General features: G+C 39.2%; 2 protein-coding genes across 5 annotated transcripts in view; both read right to left on the bottom strand.

The window, feature by feature from the left end:
• The window catches only part of myo7ab (myosin VIIAb), a 52,392-nt gene extending 43,229 nt beyond the window's left edge, over window positions 1–9,163 (bottom strand). Inside the window, exons 1-3 of one of the 3 annotated variants that reach the window (XM_084940872.1) lie at window positions 8,806–9,163; window positions 7,665–7,767; window positions 2,302–2,370 (exon numbers count right to left, since the gene is read on the bottom strand). In XM_084940872.1, coding sequence (XP_084796998.1) covers window positions 2,302–2,319 — 18 coding nt within the window. In that variant the 5' untranslated portion in view covers window positions 2,320–2,370; window positions 7,665–7,767; window positions 8,806–9,163. The remainder of the gene's footprint in view (window positions 1–2,301; window positions 2,371–7,664; window positions 7,768–8,805) is intronic. The other 2 variants (XM_084940875.1, XM_084940873.1) reach the window with 2 other exon arrangements.
• A 2,508-nt stretch (window positions 9,164–11,671) lies between these two features.
• Window positions 11,672–21,333, bottom strand: part of capn5b (calpain 5b) — a 60,503-nt gene continuing 50,841 nt past the window's right edge. For both annotated transcript variants that reach the window (XM_084940870.1, XM_084940868.1), the window contains one exon: window positions 11,672–19,375. In XM_084940870.1, the coding sequence (XP_084796996.1) occupies window positions 19,193–19,375 (183 nt within the window). In that variant the 3' untranslated portion in view covers window positions 11,672–19,192. The remainder of the gene's footprint in view (window positions 19,376–21,333) is intronic.

The raw sequence follows: 21,333 nt of genomic DNA, 5'->3' as shown, positions 1-21,333 counted from the left end.
TCTCATACTTATACTTTAACTCTTTTTATTCCTATATGTTATTTTGAAATTTGAGCAGAAAACATCAGGTTTTCCCCGTAACAGCTGCAAAACCTGATGAGCTGCATGTGCTTTAGCTGTACATGACATTTGTTATGGTCTCCTTGTCTGCATTCAACTATTTGAATATACATGTTGGATAACCAGGAAATATCAGTTGCACCACACACCCAGTTACCCAGTTTTTCAGCTGCCAACTAGTTACATTTTTGAGGATTTAGCCTAAAAAAAGCATTTAAACTCCACCAGAAAGGCCATGATGTAACACTGAGACTTAGGTAACCCCATGTAACAACAAATGAGGCTTAATTTTCCTGAGGTGGAACCAACACGCAAAAACCATGCCTGAGCAGGCTGCTACAGGAGGTATTAAAAATCGACAAAACAGTCAACCAATCATGGCACTGATTGTGCCATTAGACATACTATGAAAAGCAAGCCCCCTGGAGATGAACACTGCCGACCCTAAAAAAGTGCATTTATCATCTTAGACGTGTCAGCACAGAGGTCATTTTGTGTTTTGCCAATGAATGAAAAACACGAGGTGTCATTTAGATGTAAATCAGAAGGGGAGCTGATATAACCCTCATCATAACACTGCAGCACGATGCTCAGCGTTCATCCCCACAGTCTAGACTGTGACCTTAAAGATGCTATTTTTGCTTCCATTTAACAACATCCAGATGTCTCCCACTCGAATGAGATTCATAGCCGTGGCTCTGAGCTGAGATTGAAACGGTGCAGGAGTGTCTGAGTCGTGCCCTGCAGGACTCTCGGGGGAGAAAGGCACTGGCATCTAGTTATTGAAAGAGAAACTATCGATGGCCTGATATGAGGTAACTGCCCAGCTTTTTCTATATTTAGTGTGTCAGGACTGTGGAGCTCACGCTGAATAAATCATTCTTCCTCACAATTTGATTTTCGGTTGTTTCTTTTTACATTTTAATTTAATTTAAAATCATTAAACCTGCTGGCTGGCCCACCATAACAAACAAACATTCCCATAAGACATTAAAATGTCAGGTTAAACTGACCTACTTGCATGAGTTGATGCTAAAAAGACCTAAACTATGCTTTTTGTGTTAAAGTAGTAGAGCCACAATCTGGATTTTAAGCCGATCTTTTATGAACAGAGGCACTGGCAAGGTTGATGTAACGATTATGGCCTCTCATAATAATAATATGGAAGAAGAAAATGAACGAGTTCAGTAACCTTCCGCCCTCCTTCAATAAATCCCAAATGATCCTTCAGACAGACAGTAAAAAAGTGCTGCTGTGCTCAGATATTCACCTACTGACTTCTGAGCCCTTACAAAATTGAGTTTAATTTTCCCTTCTTTAATAATCAAACACAGAATACTGTGTATCAAGTTTGTGGTTATGGCAGAGGCTTAAGTCATTAGGGAAAGCTCTGTACCTCAGTGGAAAATCAAAAGAAACCATCATAATACAAATGCACTGAAGCGTGATTACCCTAACCTCAACTCTAACCCTCAGCAAAAATAACTTCTCCTGAGTCTCTGTGATTAGACAAAAAATAAAATCAATGACAAACAAAAAAAATAAAAAACACTAGTCTGTTTAGCCTTTCTCTAAAAAATAATATTATGGTAGAGTCAGCATCTATGAAGACTTAGACCTCAGACCATTAAAGCATCTGATATGAAATAACTTGAAATTTCAAATTATTTTCTCAAAATTTTGAGATAGTAACCCAAACTTTTGACTTATGGATCCATGCAATTTTTTTTTCTCCACTGGCAAAAACACTGGTCCACTGGTAGCTACCTAAAAATCTTTTGGCGAGTAATGCATTGAAAAGTTCCTTGTAATTGCTTTGTTCTCCAATATATTTTTTGTTATCAACTTGGGTGCAAATACTCTCCAAATACTCGCAGAGAGGTAGGGAAACTGCAAAAAGTGTGATACAAACCAGAAACTGAGACTCGTTTCCTTCAAAGTAAAATCTGTGCCTCTCTGCTACAACAAATAAACAGCTGATGTCAATGTCTAACCAGGTCCCATTACAACATGGACACCAACAGAAACTCCACCTAAGTTTAAAAATAATAAATATCAGCAAAGGAAAAAATATTACCTGACTTTTTGCATTAATGTCCATCCATAATTCCCACAGAACGTTTGTACAGAAACGAACTTAAGAACTTACTTTTAATACACGGACAGGACAAAGAGGTTGGAAGTGAATGTCTACAGACGAGGATTCTGTAGACATTCAGAACCATTTGGTACAGGACCCACCTGTTGCAGAATGACCATGGTTCAGCCTCGTGTTGATTCCAGGTCATCAGAAGTCACCATATGAGGGCTCTAAAGTGAAACCAGTCACAGACATCACATTAACTTTGAGACAACAGACTGCATCTACTTCGTATGTATGAATTACACATTTTTATACACACAGTTTGAGGGAAAGTCACCAAAACAAAGACTGTTCAACAGGTTTCTTTGGATAATGGTTGACGAGATGAGAGAACAGATGAGGGGGAAAAAAAACTGGATACACAAGTTTTTCATGTTCTTTGCCACGTGGGGTTGAGACCAAGAAAAAACAACGTCTACTTTTAATTCATTATGATATATTATGCTTTTTTCCACCTCTATACTATTAACTCTACTCAAAATAGGCACTTCCTCTCATTTTAACCCAGCTTTCTTTTGATTTGCTGCTTCCCCCAGTCTGAAACGAACTGAAACATGGATGATTTTTGAAGACTAACAGTTGCCAACACGAGAGTATGTCAGCATTAGCAATGTACACAAAAGATATCTAAGTTTATATTGTTGTCAGCCTGTGCTGCCATCATCAACCCCAATTTATTACAAACCATCTACAGTATTTTTACAGGTGCGTAGGATTGAAGTTATGACTGCGTTCATTTATTATTGGAGCATTTAGGAGCAAATCTAAGCTGTCCTGACACAAACATTAGGCTTCCTATCACCTACAAAGCTGTTATGGTGAACATTTTTGGCTAACTTCCACCAATACAGAGCAGTATTATCATTATTATCATTCTTTTAGATTCATGTTGAATTGTAGACTCTGTTTTAGCTCTGTTTGACCCTCCACCCATTCCTAATGAAAACATGTCAGTCTATAGCTTCAAAAAGCTCCACTGATCTCAAAGGGCAATGGACTGCATTTGTGGTAGAGCTGTGTGCCATAAAAATCACTATAAAAGTTGCAGAGACTGTGTACACCAGACACATTTCATATTGCACACTTAAATAAACTAGATCAGAGACGTGCTATAGTTCGTGATGGGTTTTAGGAGCCGTAAGAGGTCTGAGATCTGAGGAGGTGAACAAAAAGTCTGATTTTCATTTCTGACCACCATCAGTCCTTTCAGAGCCGAGACACACAGTCCTGTGGTTCAACCAGTGAAGGAAACAGGGGGCAGGTGCAGAGTTTAAAGGGTCTGATAGGGGCTGTTAAAGGCTTACTGGGATTCCTGGGGCTAATCCCATCGCTTAAGTACGAGGCATAGTTGTTGCAGCTATGATTTTCCTTCCACATGAGGCTGTCTTCCTGGTTTTTGTACTCATTTATATTAAAGGTGATGTGGCTGTTACATATAGTGGGATACGTGTTTATAGTGGCCTTTTTGTCTAAGGAACTATAGAAGAGGAATTGTTAGTCTTTAAAGGTTTGTATTTTGTACTGACTATAGCACACACAGAAAAACTACTAGAGTATGAGTGACACAAGCTAATTAAATAAGGTGAGGTTTGGAGCTGTTAGAAAACAAATAGATTGGTTTGAATTAATAAAGGCAGGATGAATGAGGTGGGCGAATGGAGAAATAAAACTAAGATGACTGCTTCTCTGCTAATTCATTCTGAGGAAAAACAAACATGTTAGTAATATAAATAGCCTGTGTGGCCAGAGAAGAAACACAATGACCCAGAGGATATGAGTGATGAAGATAAACCATGTCACGGGGGAGGGGCTAAATCTATTAAATACCCATTGGAGCACTAATAAATCTATTAACATTTATTTAGACTGCAAATCAAAGAAAACTGTATTAAAGTCTGATTATATGCACATAAAAAATAAGCTTCATCTGGTGAAGTGAAGCTACTGAAAGGCAATAGAGTTGATATACAATTAATTACCAGTCACAATATGTTCAGCTTAGACCAAGACAGAGCTTCTAATCCAGAACCACAGGGTGCCAATCTGGCAAACCGTGCCAAACACAGACAGTTAGCTCTCCACCTGACTTTACAATGTGGACTGGAGTCATCGTGGCCTCACATTTTTCCACTAGTTTTTATTTTAATTTTATTTTAATTATAAGTATTTATTCAAACACCTTTTCTCTCTTTTTTAAGAGTGAAAGAGAAAAAATGTAATAAAAAACAGGAACAGGACTTAGTAAAGATATAAATACAATTAAACAATAAAAAGAAAATAAATAAAGTACAGTAAGTAATGCAAAGGTACATTTGGGAAAACTATGATGTAATGTCAGGGAGAAGGTGACTCTTCCATTGTAAAAATTGGTCTCACTTTATAATACAGCCAGCAACTAAGGGCATAATCCCACTGTAATCAGACGAATTTCAATGCATTTTATTTGAAGTTACATGTGATTATATCTCCTGAAAAGTAGGCAAACTAGAATAAAGTTTTTACAGGAAAAAGGAACTTACTAGACTGTTATGTAAATGTAAGTACTGTGCAAGTTGTTTTAAGTAATGCACATGCAATTTCATGTTATTTTTGCAGAAGAACAAACACTATTTCCCCCATTTTTTTTTTTTTACATCTTTATTTAGTATTCATTATGCATGATGGATGTTCTATTATTCAACTGTCCTGAAAAATGCAGTGTATTTACAATGTAAGATGAAGAAATTGTTTGTTTTACTGCAAAATTACCTTAAAATTAAAGAGTACTTAAATTACTCCCAGATTAATTTGTTTCCTTTCCTGTGAAATACCTGAAGTTATATAACATTTAAAGCTACTTATACACTACTAAAAGCATTAACAGGCTGATTTCTGTTGACATATATTGACAAAAAAAATAAAGAAACCAAATAAATTTCTTGTGTATTTTTATGTTATTTTAATTTTGTAAGTACACACACTGTTTATTTTTTTTTTACTAATATTCCAGTTTGCTAAAATATTTTCCTCACTCAGTTTTAGTTTTTAGTTTAGTTTTCCGCTTACGTTTCTAAAACCTCCGAGGTTGATCTCTGAAAAGGCAGCGAAAGACATCCCTGTTTACTCTGACAATTTAATCAAGTGTTTGCAGCAGTCCTGCTTTTATGAAATTAGTTTTCAGGTTTTCAATTCTTGCACAAATATTAACCACCAATTTTATTTTCTGTGTTCTATTGTAACTTTACTCCAAAAGACTTGTACATCAAATTTTGTGAACTTTTATGTCCTGTTTTCTTTTCAAAATGCTGCTTTAGATTGTTTAATGTACTTTGCAATTCCTGGGTGTAAAAAGCAATATATAATTCAATATTTCTTGCCTGCTTACTAACACTGCCTTGTTTAATAAAAAAAAGTAATAATAATATAATAAAGGATCCAAACCATTATCACAGTAACCTATGTAACTGACACGCTTTTGCATTGAGCTGCTTATGAAGAGGATGCTGTGACACAATGTGATCTGTTGGAGGTAATCCCCATTCATTCTGATAGCAGCAAAGGATAGGCAACATCATGTAAACAAACAGCCTGACTTTGAATTTCTGTGCAGAAACAGCGCAAAAGTTGTCTCAATTCACCAGAACCTGAACATATTTATGAGCGAGACATAATACTGATATATTGGGGTAATACTGAAAATAGGAGGGAAAAAATAAGTACAAAAAGTTCCTAAAGTAGAACCTAAATCATTTATAGGGAGAAATAAAAGAGAAGATAAAAGTGCTGTGGAGCTTAGAGGTCAGCCAGGTGTATGAAATACTTTAGTAGTTCAACAGATTTTGTTCACAAGAGTACAAGAACTTTTACAACACCACTTAAATCCGTATCATTAAAGTCTTCTTCTTTCATTTGCTCCCTGTTGGGGTCACCACAGCAGATCATCTGCTTCCACCTCACCCCTGCCTCACACAAACCCTCTGCATGTGCTCCTTCACTACATCCATAAATCCATCCTTTGACCGACATATCCACTCTCCCAACTCTGTACATGTCCAAACCATCTCAGCAGTCCTTCCCTAACTTTGTCTGCAAACTGTTCAACCTGCAAACATTAGGCTCATAAACAGGTGAGAAAATTGATCATGAAACCATTAAAAAGTAGGCCAGTCTTGAAACTACAGTCTCTTAAGAAACAAACAAAACATAAAACAACACTCATTGTTGATATATTTTACCAGATCAAAAGCCGAAGTTGCATAGCATATAACAATCATTGGGGAAAGGTGTGTCTATCATGCATCGTGTGACAATTCTAAGAGTTTTCAAAGGGATGAAGCTACTTAATGTGGTAAAAAATAAAAAATCATGTTTTTGTATTACTCTTATGGGTTGTGATAGATCTCCGCTGATCGCTCATTTTAAAAAATGCACCATTTTTAACTACTGGTTACTACTAGATAACGTCATTTCACCATGATGCTGGTGAAAAAAAAATCACTACTTCTTAAATAAATGACATCAGCAATAGTGTATAAAAAAATGTAAACGCTCTTATCTGTTCTTTTGTTTATTATTATACATTTTCTGCCGAGTTTGTTCTTGACTTTTTTTTGATAGTCCCTCGACTTCTCTTCCATGATTACTTTCAGCTGTGTTCCCCTGATGTTTCCCATCTTCCCTTTTGTATAATTAAACCCTCAAACTGCTTGTGTTCTTATTCTGTAACACTGACTGTCTGAGCTTTTTATCTGCCGGTGAGTTTTCCCCTCATCTGCAGTCTGGAGTTTTGGACTCTTGCCCCAATAAAGATGTGGGTTTTTTTGTTTATAAGTTTTGTTGCCTATATTTGGGAGCATTTGACCGTCCTGTGATGTCTGCCTTTTGTGATAGGGAGTATTGCAGCATCCCACCTTCCCACAGCCTTGCTGATAGATGCTAGGATATTTAACTAAAACTAAAAACACGAAGCTCATGTTTGTGGCTTCAGAGGAAAATGCTTAAAAATTCAATGGCAATGTTGAGATATTCTAATCTGCATGACATCAGGGGACTGAATAGAAAACCAACATTAGCGTCGTAGTTAATGAGGCTACAAACCGGCTGATAGGCCACAAAAGGCTGACAGATCTTGATTGAATAATTAAGCACCTGCCAGGTGTTGTTTGTGTCTTAGTCTTATAATCAGCTGTCACTGGGCAACTGAAAGTTTATTGTTAATTTTTTCTCTTTTTTTTTTACTTGCCAAAATCTAAAAAAGTTTACTAATAGAAATTGCACATAACATATTAACTTTCCTGCTGTTTTTCTGCCTAACAACTATTTCTTCAACCTCCTTCTTACGAGACCCAGAGTCACTCTGGTCTGAGATTTTCATGTAACGGCTGAGAGAAATCTTTAAGTCCCCGGCTGCTAATCTGTGTGTGTGGCCTCTAATGCTATTCGAACAAGTGTTTGCACAGCACATGCGTCCGCTGTGACTCACATGGCAGGGATTCACAGGCTCCGGCGCACAGGGGCGCGCAACGTTCATCATCGATCAAGAGAGTTCAGGAGACTTATTTCCATGAGGTCAAGTGCTTCAGTGTCTGCAAAACACAACATAGGAGAACCTCAAAAGTCAATAAAAATACTCAAACGGGGCACGTCAGCAACATCTAAAGGTACCTTTTACTCAGCTGTATCCCTACTTCTAGGATCTACCTTTTATATGTCAAACGTATGGTGAGCCAATAAAATTGATTAAACTGTGTACATTGGTGCCAATTTGACAAACCGCAATCATATAGTTCTCTGCCGCTGGTCTTCTAACTTCATATTTAAACTGACCTAAATCTAAAGCTATTTAAACTCTTTACAATGAAGTTGTAAAGGCCCAACCCTTTGGTTTGCTAATAATTTTTTTTTCTTTCTTAAAATAGTGATAGATATGTTTGCTCTCTTGGATCACAGGCAGACTCGCTGGTTCAACTTTGCAACTTCTTGGTGTTTTCCTCACGTATCCCATCTTGATTTTGCATAAAAATTAAATTATTGAGCTCTGAAACAGCTGTTAAATCCCCCCCAACTCAGAATATCTACACTTTAAGTCCATTCGGTCTCATAAATGTGGTTGAAAACCATCCAAAATGTGCTAGAAAAGGAGCACCTTGAGTAAAGAGCTGAAACAATCAGTTAATCAGTTTGGGGATTATCAAATTAAAAATGCCATCCTCTAGTTTCAGCTTCTTCAATGGGAGAACCTCCTGCTGCCATAATTGAGTTTGAAAAGCTCTCAGCGTTTGACGTTTGTATTCACTGCTCCTCTCTAACCTGCTGTAATGCATGAATGATGTTCCTCTGTGCCGCTTTCATTGGTTTTTGCTCTCAAAGAGACACTTAAAAACGTTCCTATGTGACAAGAGGTGATCTCTAATCTAATTTAGAAGAAACCATCCAGACTTCATGGAATAAATACACAGTGCAGCCAGATCTATTTATTTTGAGGGAAACACAATGGCTGCTTTAAGTGCTGGCACAGGACGAAGTGAGCAATAAGAGGCTTTGGTCTAAAGCTATAGCAGAGCAGCGGCTCTCTGGCCTAATAAGCCCTCAGGCCTCGACCCATGTTCGTCTGCCCCACTTACCTCTCAGCACAATTCATAAGATCCACTATTCTTCTCTTCTATCCTCTGTTGTCTTCTGCCCAAAGTTAACAGGATGGCTGAAGAAGGGCTGGAGAAGAAACTGGAGAATTAAGTAGTTTTCTCTGCTCCTGTCGTTTTCTTAGATCTTTCCAACAGACTTCTGCTCTTCTGGTTGCGTTGTGGTCGCAGCCTCCTGCAGGTGGCTTGCAGCCCTCTCACAGTCTGATGTCTGGGACAGTAACAGGGCTCTCGAGACTCTCTTGCTGCGTCTCATTCATGGCTGCTGATCCTGATTAGCTGGGAGGGTGGAGCCTGTTGGTGGCACATACTGTACAGGGATCAGCTGGGGGAAGGAGGTGAAGAGGGAGGTGAACCAGGTCATGATTTCCAAGTTCTGGTTCTGGTATGAATTTTAAAGGGAATGCAGATCGTCTGATGCGCAGGTTTTAAATTGTGTAGATTATCTGCCTTTTTGTGTCTTGTTTATGATCAGAACCTCCCCTGTGTCCCTTTGTATACTGTTTAGACCCATTCATCTAACCCGAGGGTGCAACACACAGTGGTGGGTGAGGTCTTTCAGGTTTGTAATGAATCTCAGTGCTCCATGACAGATGCATGCATGCAAATAACACTGCTTTAATTCAGCTCTTAATAAATATATTATATATGGCAGGGGTGTCAAACAAAGTCCAGGGCCAGAATCAGCTCAGCAAAAACTCCAATCTGGCAATCTGGAAGGCTTTGGAAAATATGAAGTACATAGATTTTGCACTTTTAACTGTATTTTCTTAAGTTTTACAGAATTTTCATCACCAAACAGGTACATGATGGATAAACAATTAAATGACAGAAAATGCTAAATAGGTAATTTCTACCATAGGAAAAAAAGAAAAAAAAAAGATTATAAATACAGGCCAGTGTGGGCATTTTACACATCATGTAGCAGAGGCACACTGTTGAAATTGTACTTATTTCACTCATATTAAGATATTTCAAGGATTAAATGTTTGGTTAAATTTCTGCACACTGGCATAAAGTGGAGTTTCACTAGTCCGCCCTCCTTAAGGTCAAAGTGGGCCGTATGTGGCCCACGATGTAACATGAATTTGACATCCTTGATATATAGAGTAACATTGTTACACGTAACTGTATGAAGGGATTCCATCATATTTTAATCTGAAAATATCTGGCTTTTTAAATTTCCTGTTCTGAAAAGTCAGTTTTTAATTTCTGTCACGGAGAACAAAAATCAGGCACCGGGTGAGAGCTCAGCCTATACTTTTATATAACACAGTGAAGTTCAATTGATTATTCACAGATTTTGTTATTAATTATTCACAACGTAGGTCCAAGTTTTCTTGTCTTCTTCCCCGTTTGCCTGAGTGTGTCAGAGCTGATATCAGGCCACTTTTGTGTTTCTTAGCAGAGAGACCTCCTTAAATGATCATGTGTCACAACTTCACCGTTTATTTAGATTTATTTGAATAGTTTAAATATATTTCAGCAAAACTTCTGCTGTGTGATGATTTCAGGAATCATCAACAGCTGATACAGAGTGTCTGAAAGGACCCTAAACTAAGAAACTATGGCTCAGTGTTCAAAGGACTGAATAATCCACTGTATCAGTAGTGTAGATATCAGTGTCAGTATTGTGTTGGAGCGATATTAGAGGAACAGGATCGATGCTTTAGTTTGGTCTTTTTAGTATAGACATTGCTCTTTTTTCATGAAAAGGCAGCTCTGTTTGTGCAAGCATCGATCCCCCCCATGCATTCACACGTTCTTTACTTAAGGCTGTAATCTTTTTCGTATTTTATTCTCCAGAGCAGGTTTTGTTTTTATAGTGGCTTTCTATCTGCCTCTTTTTTCTAATTAAATTGGTGTAATGTGACTGGCCATGATGGAGGTCTTTATCATTCGGAAAAGCTATAAAACTTACAAAATTACAATTGTATTCCGTTACATTACTCAATGAGAGTAACATATTGTGAATACTTTAGATTACTTAATATTTTATCATGTAATGACCCCATTACTATTACTGAAGGTTACTCGCCATACCAATACCAACTAGATTTTTAAATCTTAATATAAAATGAGTAACAGTGGGGTGGACATTAGGTAAGGCTGCTTTTAGCAGTGATCTGGTATAGTAAACTATTCCGCGCGTATATAAAACAGGTCCGCGACTCCGAACTGTAGTAAAGGGACCTCTGGCTAATACGTCGGGTTCGTGTAAGGGCTCGTAGCCGAAAACTAGCCTTACTTTGTTGTCTGGGTCAACTTTACTAGCGAGAGACAGAGAGAGGCGTTGAAAGGCTGCTTATTGTTTCGGAGGAAAACACGAACACAGTGTACAGTGGAGTCTTACTTACAACTGGGCTCCTCAGGCACTCTTTTTGGCTGCAGTGGTTATTATTATATTTACATGCTTCCGTCTCCCGTTTCTAGTAGGTCATTTGTTGAATAATAATTAAAAAAAATATTTCTTCACGTCATTATGCGTGAAGTAGGGGTGACATGGGCCACAGGCATTAGCCTCTTGATGCGTGTTTCGTTTGGGTTTAGACCAGCGTGAAATTACCAAAAATAGACAGGGATAGCCTACCATATGAAACAGGAAAAGACCGCTGTATAATCCATTTGTTTCAACAAAGTAACTGTATTCTGAATACCACCTTTTTAAATGGTAAGTGTAAATACGTAACGCCGGTACATGTATTCCATTACTCCCCAACACTGCCCGTGTCTATTTGTTGTACTAAACTGAATTTTTAAATGCTGTAAAAAAAAAAAAAAAAAAAAAAAAAAAAAAAGAAGTACTCACCTCTGAGTTAAATTTGCAAAAATTATGACAGACCCAGAATAAGTTTTCCCGTTTTATTTCAAAGTCATGCCACAAGTTGACATTAAATACAAAAGAAAAAATAATAATTTCAGATCTTAGCTATAAAATAACCACAGTGTAACCGAGAACCAAATTAAAACGAACGAAGCGTTAAAAAAACAGAACAAAAAGTAAAGCTCACGCTGAAAAAGAAGACACAGACAAGCACACAGTACAGAACATACAGCACGGCTCTCTGATACCTAGCTATCAGTAAACACGGTAGTTGGGAGTGGATATATAAAATTAACAAGGTTATAAAATACTGATAAAAGATACTTGTTATAAAGACCATAGCATTTTCTAGAAGAGTCACCATGCAGTAGGTATTCCAGTCTCCAGTTAATAAACAGCAGAAAAATACAAGAAGAATCACAAGCTCATTCCTTGAGTGGACAAGACTTCGAGCTCAGATTAAAAATGTCAGAGTGTCAAATTCGGTACGGCCTACATGATGCTGTCGTTAGGATGAACGTGATATCTGATGCAGCCGCTCCTCGACTCCAATTTAGACTCATGCAGCAAGTTGACGAGGCTGTAAGATCAGCACGCAAGCAGTCGTTCTGTCTAGAAATGATAAGCGCTCTAAATCCAACATGTTTTCACTTGATTCCTACTTCCATTGAACCTTGTGTGCATCATGACTGCAGGTGTCTTTGCTCTTCTTAAAGATTTGGGAGCCGTAACTGCTTATTGATACCAGAGAAGAAGAGAAGGATGACTTAAGAGATGAGGCTCACTCAGGCTCTTTTGTGCTGAACCATCAGCAGTCCTGACCTCTCGGACATCTTCATTTTCCCTCTCTCCACCTTGCATCTATGCTCTCCTAAACCTTCTTTATCTCTGGATTGTTCCCTTTCTGCATGTATGAAAGGTGTGCTTGATCATTGTGTAGTCCTTTCAATTTCACGAAACACCTGCAAACTGCTTGAAGTCCCCAATCAATCTATGTCATAAGTTTCCTATGCCCCTATTAGAGGCAGGTGACTGGCACTTGGACAATGACACAGATTTTGTAATTTTGTTTCTCTACACCACCTCAGTGAATTTCTACATCAAATAATCAAGATGTGACTGAAGTACAGACTTAGAGTGTAATTAAAGGGCTTTACTAAAAGGGCTGTATTAACTGTTCAGGACATTTTATACATAGTTCCTCATTTCAGAGGCTCAAAAGTAATAGAACAGTTGATTGATGAGCTGTTCTGTGGTTTTTCATGACAAATCAAGCAGATAAAACATCCTAAGAACCTCCAAACTTAGGATTCAATCAGACCCACATTTTTTTGCCACTACCTTTTTTTTAACCAACCAAAACATGACTTCAGAAATCAGTGGGTGACATCACAGAATCTACATTCATATTTTTTTAATCCTAAACGTGTTGGTAAAACTACTGTGCAGTGAGCATGTCTGACTTCCAGAAGAATCGAGGCCCTGTAGTTTTATTGATGATGGGACTGCTGATAGAAGTAGCAGGATGATTATGAAGTATAGAGGGCTATAGTCTCTGCACGAATGGATAAAGGCCCAAAGCAAACCCCAAGAGTAAGAAAAGTTTCTGAAATAATGCAATTCTGTTGTTAAAACTCTTGAATTAAAGCTTAAAGTCTGCACTTCAATCACATCTTGTTTGCTTGATTTTAAATCCACTTTGGTGGTGTACAGAAGTAAAGAAACAAGATCCGAATACTTATGGATCTAACTGTAACTCACACAAGGCATTACGGGAGAAGGAATAAGGGAAACAATCTGATTCCTTTACACATTCTAGCTGATCACTAGAGGTTGTGAACACAAAGTGCATTCACTTGAAATGAGTGTCTAGGATATAAGCATCCACCAGAAAGATGGATCTCATGATAAAAACTAATAAGTCAAGTTCCTGCTACTTTTATATACATACTGTATACTGCTGGATACTAAATACAAAATATTAGAAAACTGGTTACTGTTTCCATGCATGCAAGTGTGCAACACAAGCCTTTTACTTCACACAGTATGTTTATCAAAGTAGCAAGTGGGTTTTTACGGCACTCTGAGAACTGAAAATGAACACTCTGTGATTCGTGGTGGCGCGAGCAGATCTGAAGTGTTTTTGCTACATGCACTGGCATTTTTGGATTCGTACAAAAGTCGCCGCCGCTGTGACTAATTCGGCTTCATTCAAACAGTTTCTTCAAACCTGCTTTGGCGTGGCCATGCAGAAAATCTACACAGAAGACTGATACGCTTTACAGCAACTATCAAAAAAAGGTCCAGACACTCCAACAAAGCCTGATCTGTGTAAGTGTGTGTTAGTGTGTGCTTGTGTTTGTGTGTGCGCGTGTCTGTGTGGTGGTTAACAGTGAAAGCCATTAAACACTTTTGGCAAAAGGATTACAATGTGCAACAATTACAATGATCGACACGGTGACAAAAGGCAGAAACAAAACTGGGCATGTAGTGAGGAACAAAAGCATTTGTCCAACTCAAACACTCCATCACCCACAATGCATCTCTTCAAAATAAAACACCTTTTTTTTTGGCACATGAGTTGGGGCTCGGACTCCGTACTCTTATGATTGCTGACTCTAGTGCCTAAATACTCACATGTGTCGCAGCTGTCAACTTCAGTGTTAGCCGTTATATTTCTGCGTCACTTCTGTATGAATAAAGAAACAGCCGGAGCCGCGAACCATTGATTGGAAACCTCACAGTACAGAACTGGCATCACCTGAAGGGACACTCAGAGGGAAATAAAATCCAGGTTGGCTGATGGGAAGCTTGTACTTCTGAATAAAAATAATGTCCTGTTCAGTCCCTGTCAGAGTTGATGAAAATTAATCTCCCTTCACTTATCTGCTGTTATACTCAACAACAAAAAATAAGGGCCTAACTGATTATCCGAATCCCAGCTCTCACTAGGTGAGAAGCGAGGCACACTCTGGACAGATGGCAGGTCCATCGCAGGGTTAACAAACAGAGACTGACTGCCACTCACGCCATTCATGAATGCTAACAGACAGGGTGAAAATTAGCATCCCCGAGTCTCAGGCCATGATGGAAAAGGGTGGAGTACTACTCCAGGAAGTGGTGGAGTTTAAGTATCTTGTGGTCTTCTTCACGAGTTGGAGAAAAGCAAAGCAGTCTGTCGCAGTAAAGACAGACCTGACGGTATTCATTTACTGATCGATTTGTGTTTCTACCCTCGCCTATGTATACAAGTGGTAGGAATGAACTTCACGCTGAGGAGCTCAGGCATTTTTAGGAATTAGACATAAGAGTAGGAGAGAATCTGGTTTGGTCATTTCTTGTCTTCCAAACACATCCACAGTCATCCATTTCCCATTTAACATACACATTTGTGCAAGTAATGCCAAAGAAATACTGGTTTCATCCACAGGAATCACAGATAAGGAACACTGCTGGGCAACAAGCAATGCATTTCGTGTCAACCTGCAGTAAACAGACTGATGATTGGAGAGGGGGAGGGGGACCATATGGGCTAATTGAGTCCCATGTGATTTGTCTGTAAGCAACCTCATTGGTTAAAACACCAAAACTACAGCCCGTCACAGCGACATGTTTACCAGGAGAGGGTATTTGTCTGATTCCAGCTTATATCTTTGTATCTTATATCTTTCATATCTGACAACTACATTTCACTCATAGAGAAGAGGCTGTGTTTTTTGAAAAATAAATCCCAAGCAATAAATTTAAGACCCAGAACACTGACATTTGAGGTTGCAAAACCATTTCCAGAATCCTCACATCTTGAACCATTTCAACAAAAGATTTTTAGTCTCCTGCACAGTAAAAGAACAATAAAAAATTACTTTCAAGCTATTTTCTTTCGTGAAGCCTTGCCAATTTTGTTACTCAGCATCAGCATAGTTTCTTATGAAGTCTGGTTAATTTTGCATTTATTTAAGAAGGATGCAGGTCATTTACATAGACTGTATATAAAGATGGAAATGGACACGGTTTAGTTTGTAGATTCAGCATTTTTGAAGCCTTCACATCAGAGTTTTGGCCACGTCTATGGTATTTTATTGGAGCCAGAATTTAGAAAATCCATTAAAATGCATCAAAAGGCACCAAGAGCAAAAACAAGGTTGAGTGATTTAGTTTGGTGGCGGTGAAGTCAGACAGCTGCTGACTACAGCTGTTGTCTGCAAACAAAGCGACCACATCCCTAAATTTTAAGCATTACCAAATCCAAACAGATGAGTTGAACATTCATCTCGCATTCATTCGATACGAAGACAGAAATCGTGTTCTGGACTATACACACTTTCTTTTTTAACTCTGTAAACCTGGGCATTTTTAACAGAGCACAATGACTCGTTTTGGAGCCCCAAGTGGCCGATATATGAAATGCAGTTTTTGCCTTAATGTTTTTTTTTCTAATTTACATCTGCAACTTAAAGGTTGAAAATTTTTATCGTGTGGGAAAAACAATATTTGGTGGTTAGAAAATACTTTAAGGATTCAGAAAATACCCAAAAGATCAAAAGATACTTCTTTTTCAGGAAAAATAAAAGCTCTGTATCACAACACCCGTGCACACATTTGGCACTGATAATCTTCCGCAATAAATTCATTTATCTGAGCTGTCTGAATTTTTTTAGCACATAGACAAAAATGATCTTTACACTGTTTTGGACAAAGAGAAACTCATTTTAACCAAACTAAATTAACCACAGCTGGGACTTCAGTGCCTTGCAGTAGGCCACTCTGTGTGAGCGAAGGGGGAGCCTTCTTTGTTTACCCAAACACCTCTTTTTCACAGTAGGTGTTGGTTAGGAGGGAACTCTGCATCGATACCACCGGAGAGCCTGCCTTTATTTAAACAAGTTCAGGAGCCAAACATAAAGTGGTGAAAGCTGGAGTAACCTCTGCTCTTCCCATAGTCACAGGTTCCAACTTCAGGATCAATTTTATGTTGCAGAGCTTGCCTGTTTTCAGAGAAGTGCATGGAACTGATTGACAGAATAAAGAGGAAATACTCTGCAAATAAAAACCGGCAGGCTGTCTAATCTCACACTGCTCTGCACTACAGTCTCCAACACTGGCTGTTTGCACTGTTAACACGCTTCAGATTCAGTCTCCTGGTACATGACGTTCACTTTCTTTCTGAGTGAAACCAACAAAAAGACCACAAAGAAGAAGATAAATAGCACCTAAATAGTCGTTGACAACTGCTGCTAATGTTCACAGATGCTAGAGGCATTATGAATGCATCACTGTAGTACAAGACACAACTGCTTCAAACAGACTGACATGATCAGACTGACATGAGGTGCATTTAAGTGTAGACATGCTCACTGCTCAAAACTAGCATTTCCAAGACTTCTGAGATAGAAAGAATAAATATATAGAGTAACAATTGAACAGTACAATACAAGGCTGTGGATATCTTGGAAAAATAACCCATGCAAGACACATTTATAAAGATGCTGTACACAAACATGTGTGACCACTTAAATGCCATGAGTGACAGTTCAAGTCATGGAAAAGGGCACTGAAAAAACAAGGGGGGTGGGGCTTGATATTTTGTCTGAGAGATTAGTCCACTAATGGTTTACATTCAAAGGAAATGTCTTAAAAATAACCATAAGTTACATTTTTCAAATTTTAAGGGGAAAAACGTAATAACCAAAAGTTTATAAAACTTGGATTGCACTTTTGAAGAGAAACAAAAAACACAGGCTGTTATTTTCTGTCACAAGAAGCCGACTGGATGGTAAAAGGTCGGATCGGATGGCCACATGATCTACGCGAGAAATGTCATCAGAGAAAAGATTAAACTGTACCAGTGTTGGTTCAATATTCAAAACCATCTGAATTCAACAGTTCGTCCGAGTTGTTTTCCTGCTGTGGAGGCAAAGCCAGGAACAAGGCGATGGCACAGGTTGTTTGGCAGGACGTCTCCTCTGCTAAAGCACTCCTCTCTCTCTCTCTCCGTAGTCTCCGAGGGTTTTTCTTTTTACCCCTCAAAGCTAAAGAAATAAAGTGCAAGGTGTGTTTTTTCCCTTCAAAAAAGGTCCCTTTTACTATTCGGTTCACACCTTTCCTTTGTGATCTTTTTCTTTCAGGTATAACATGACATTCACTCAAACAAACACACACACACACACACACACACACACACACAGTCTCACACACTCACGCTTGCAGAGCTGCTGTCTTTCGGGATCACGTGGCGTGAGTCTTTGGCCCGGGCCGACAGACTCATGTCAGAGGAAGCGTCAGGCAGTGGTGTTGCCGTTAAGAGATGATGTGGCACAGGGGGTGGCGGTTTGTCGCTAGGCTTGGGCCGGGCCGGGCCAGGCTAGGCCGGTTTGAAAAGGGGGCCTGGCTCCTCTTTGGTCCCATAAAGCACTTGATTTATGTCAGGGTGAATCTTTGCACTCCACTGGACAGGAAAGATGTTTGCATGGGGAGGAGGAAGGGGGTAGCACTATCGGAAGCACCGGCTGCTAAGCTACGACTAGAGAGATGTGCAGCACAGGCAGAGAGTTTCGGGTTTTTTTCGTTTTCTTTTTAAAAGCCATGCAGTTTAGAGATCGTCCATAGCAGCCGGCGACGGAAAGCATTCTCGAATGATGCTAGTGATGGAAACCGGGAGGCAAGACTTCACACACGCGGGTGCGCTCACAGAACAACACAGAAAAAGCACTGAGTCGAGGGGAGAGAAGAGCTGCTGTTGGCTTTGAAGTCCAACGTAAAAAGTGACAGACTGCTGCATGCTCTCCAAAGCACCGGCAAACTGCTGAAGACTTGAGGTGTCTGGGTGGTTGGGCTGGCTGGCTGGGCGGGAGGATTATTCACAGTCATAAAAGAGCATTCGGGAGACAGAAGCTGATAACACGATGGCAAAAAGCAGGGCTTAATGCAAACTTTTAGAGACAAAGAAAAAACTAAACCAAGGCTGTGCTAAGATAAATAGTATTCAACATAACCCACCTCCCCTCGTCTCCTCAAAGAGGTGAGACAAACTCAGCCTTAAGGCAATGCATAGCCCTTGGAAACAGTGGCACATGCATGGAGAGTGCAGAGATGTCTGCATATGTATTATATTCATGTATATGTGTGTGTGTGTGTGTGAGTATAAGAAGAAATAAAAACAAGTCTGTAATTAAGGGTCAGAACAGCAAAAAAATCTGATAAAACTTCATCAGTTTCTTAAACTGTTGCTCTGATAGAGATTTCTGCTACTTTAAGAACAAATTTGTGACTGATAAACAATTTTGACAGGAATGTATTTAAAAATATTCTGTACAACCCCCTGTACAGCTTCCATCAGGATATACAGATGCAGGCCTTCAAAAATAAAACCCTGTGAAGCTAAAGGAAGCAAAGGAAAACAGAGACACACAGAGAGCGCAAGCGGCAGGAAAAAAAAGACACAGTGAGCTCCCGCGACGGTTAAAAGATGAACGGCGAAGGTGAACGGCGGGCACGGTTCGTACGCCACCTTGAGCTTCGATCATTGCAATCGTATAAACTGCCGCTTCAGATGTTGGTGAGCGTGGTGGACGTGATGAGGCGCACAGTGAGCGTGCCCGGGAGGTCGTTGTCCTGGCGGCTGCCTTTGTCGCGCAGGTGAAGCGTGTGCTGCTCCTGGCGTTCGTTGGGGTCGCTGAACAAGATCACCTGACCCAGGAAGGTGTCCACGATCATGTTCTTGTTGTAGATCTGTTGGCCGCTCAAGGGAGGAAGTCAGAAAGGAAAGAAGGAAACAAAAAGACAAAAGGCAGTAAGCACAAAAAAGGAGAAATCAGCAAAGGAAATACACCAGAGAGAAAGTGACAGAAGAAAGAAGACACTAGGAAGGAGAGAAGTAAAACTGAGGAAACAAGGCAGCACGAAGAAATATTGAACCTTTTTTCCGTCATTCACTCACACAGGTCGTTTGAAACTTATATGTCAGAGTATCTGTTTAAAAAAAGTTTTTGTGGTGGTATAAGGGTACCCACACTATATATAAACCACATGTCACAAACAGCGGTCCCCAACCTTTTTTGCGCCACAGACCGGCTTAATGTCAGACAATATGTTCACGGATCGGCCTTTAAGGTGTTGCGGATAAATGCAACAAAATTAAATGATACGACCAAGACAAAAACTGTGGTATTTTGTAAATATAATAATAAACGTGAATTCACTGTGTAATTGTTTAACTTTATTAGCAGCATCCTGCTGAAATGCGCCAAAAACATTGAAAGTAACATCCTCCTCTCTGACCCTTAATGCTCTCTGGTCGCTATGGTAACGTGTAAATATTTCGTTCAAAATAAGACACACAACTACAACACCAAGGGAAACCGAGTTAACGATAAAACCCCTGAAAAACATAAATTTCACGACCGAGCCTCAACTCTCGTGGCCCGATACCGGTCCGTGGCCCGGGGGTTGGGGAGCGCTGATTTAAAACAATAAAACAAATATTTTTGAAATCTATTAAAAGCTTGTTTAATAGTAAGAAAATGTCATTTATTAAATAACAAAATGAAATGAATAAACAGTCCTTATTCACATGTTAACCAATAAACATAAAGGTAATTGTCTCTCAGTGATTGTTTGACATTTTATAATAGTAAAAAAAGGGATACTGTATTCATACATATACACACATTACTATGTAATTACATCGTATGAGAGTTTATTAGTTCAACAAAAGGTACAGCCACTTCAACGACAGTTTCGCTAACCTGGACTAACAGCAGCTAACAGAGGCTAACAGCAGCTAACATCAACAGAAATGGCAGTGCTACCAACAGTTCACCAAATCCTCAACAGGTTCTCTAACTCTGCTTTCAAAAAGTTTCACAGCCTCTTCACAACTGAGGAAAACAATGGAGTGACAGCCTTCAACAACAACAACAACAGCCTAACAGTCAGATCCATTTCAAACAGTAGCACAAACAGGTCAGCCGGCCACAGCCATCATCTCTCGTCTGTCTAAAACATGTTTGTCCTATAGCAGCCACAGTAGCTAAGATTATGCACTTAAATTAGAAGGGCTAAGAAAACACCTCAGTTGTCTGCAATCTGAAATCTTGAAATCCTGAAAACGTGGGACGTGTAACTGGGATTAGAATGACTGAATTTCCAAAGTAAAAGCGAGGGGACTGGCCACGGATGAATAGTGAAAATGATAAAAAGAATCATTAAGTACACTTGGGTTTTTAATGGAGCTCTACTGGACAAATTAATAAGCTCAATGAAGGTCTCCTTACTCAGTTTTGAAGTGATCTGTCCATCTTTTAGATTGTTTGGTGAAAAACAACATGAAGGATACCTCATGTGATCGTCTAACTCTCTTATTTATTTAAATGAATGATGTCTCTCTCTCTGATGCTAACAGTGTGTAAATACAGATGATTTACCAGCTCTAATGCCCACTCCTCATGGTTTCATTTCACTGTGTTACAAATAAAACAATTTCACAGCTCTAAATGAGCAAATCCAACATCGTATTACTATTAATAACCTCCCTCACAAATACACCGGTTTACACGTGTCACCTGATATGGAGCCTGTAACTGATTAGTTATGGATGCTCTGCAAACATCCTTAGCAGTCTCATTCTCACGTCCCGTAGGCTCAAAGAGAGAATTGATAAAGGGAAAAAGGACTGAAAATGAGACAAG

The sequence above is a fragment of the Perissodus microlepis genome, chromosome 10 (genome assembly GCF_051167445.1).
Source record: "Perissodus microlepis isolate ML-2025 ecotype Zambia chromosome 10, ASM5116744v1, whole genome shotgun sequence".
Classification (NCBI taxonomy): Eukaryota; Metazoa; Chordata; class Actinopteri; order Cichliformes; family Cichlidae; genus Perissodus; species Perissodus microlepis.
The sequence above is the reverse complement of the archived record's forward strand: the minus strand, read 5'-3'. Positions and strand labels throughout refer to the sequence as shown.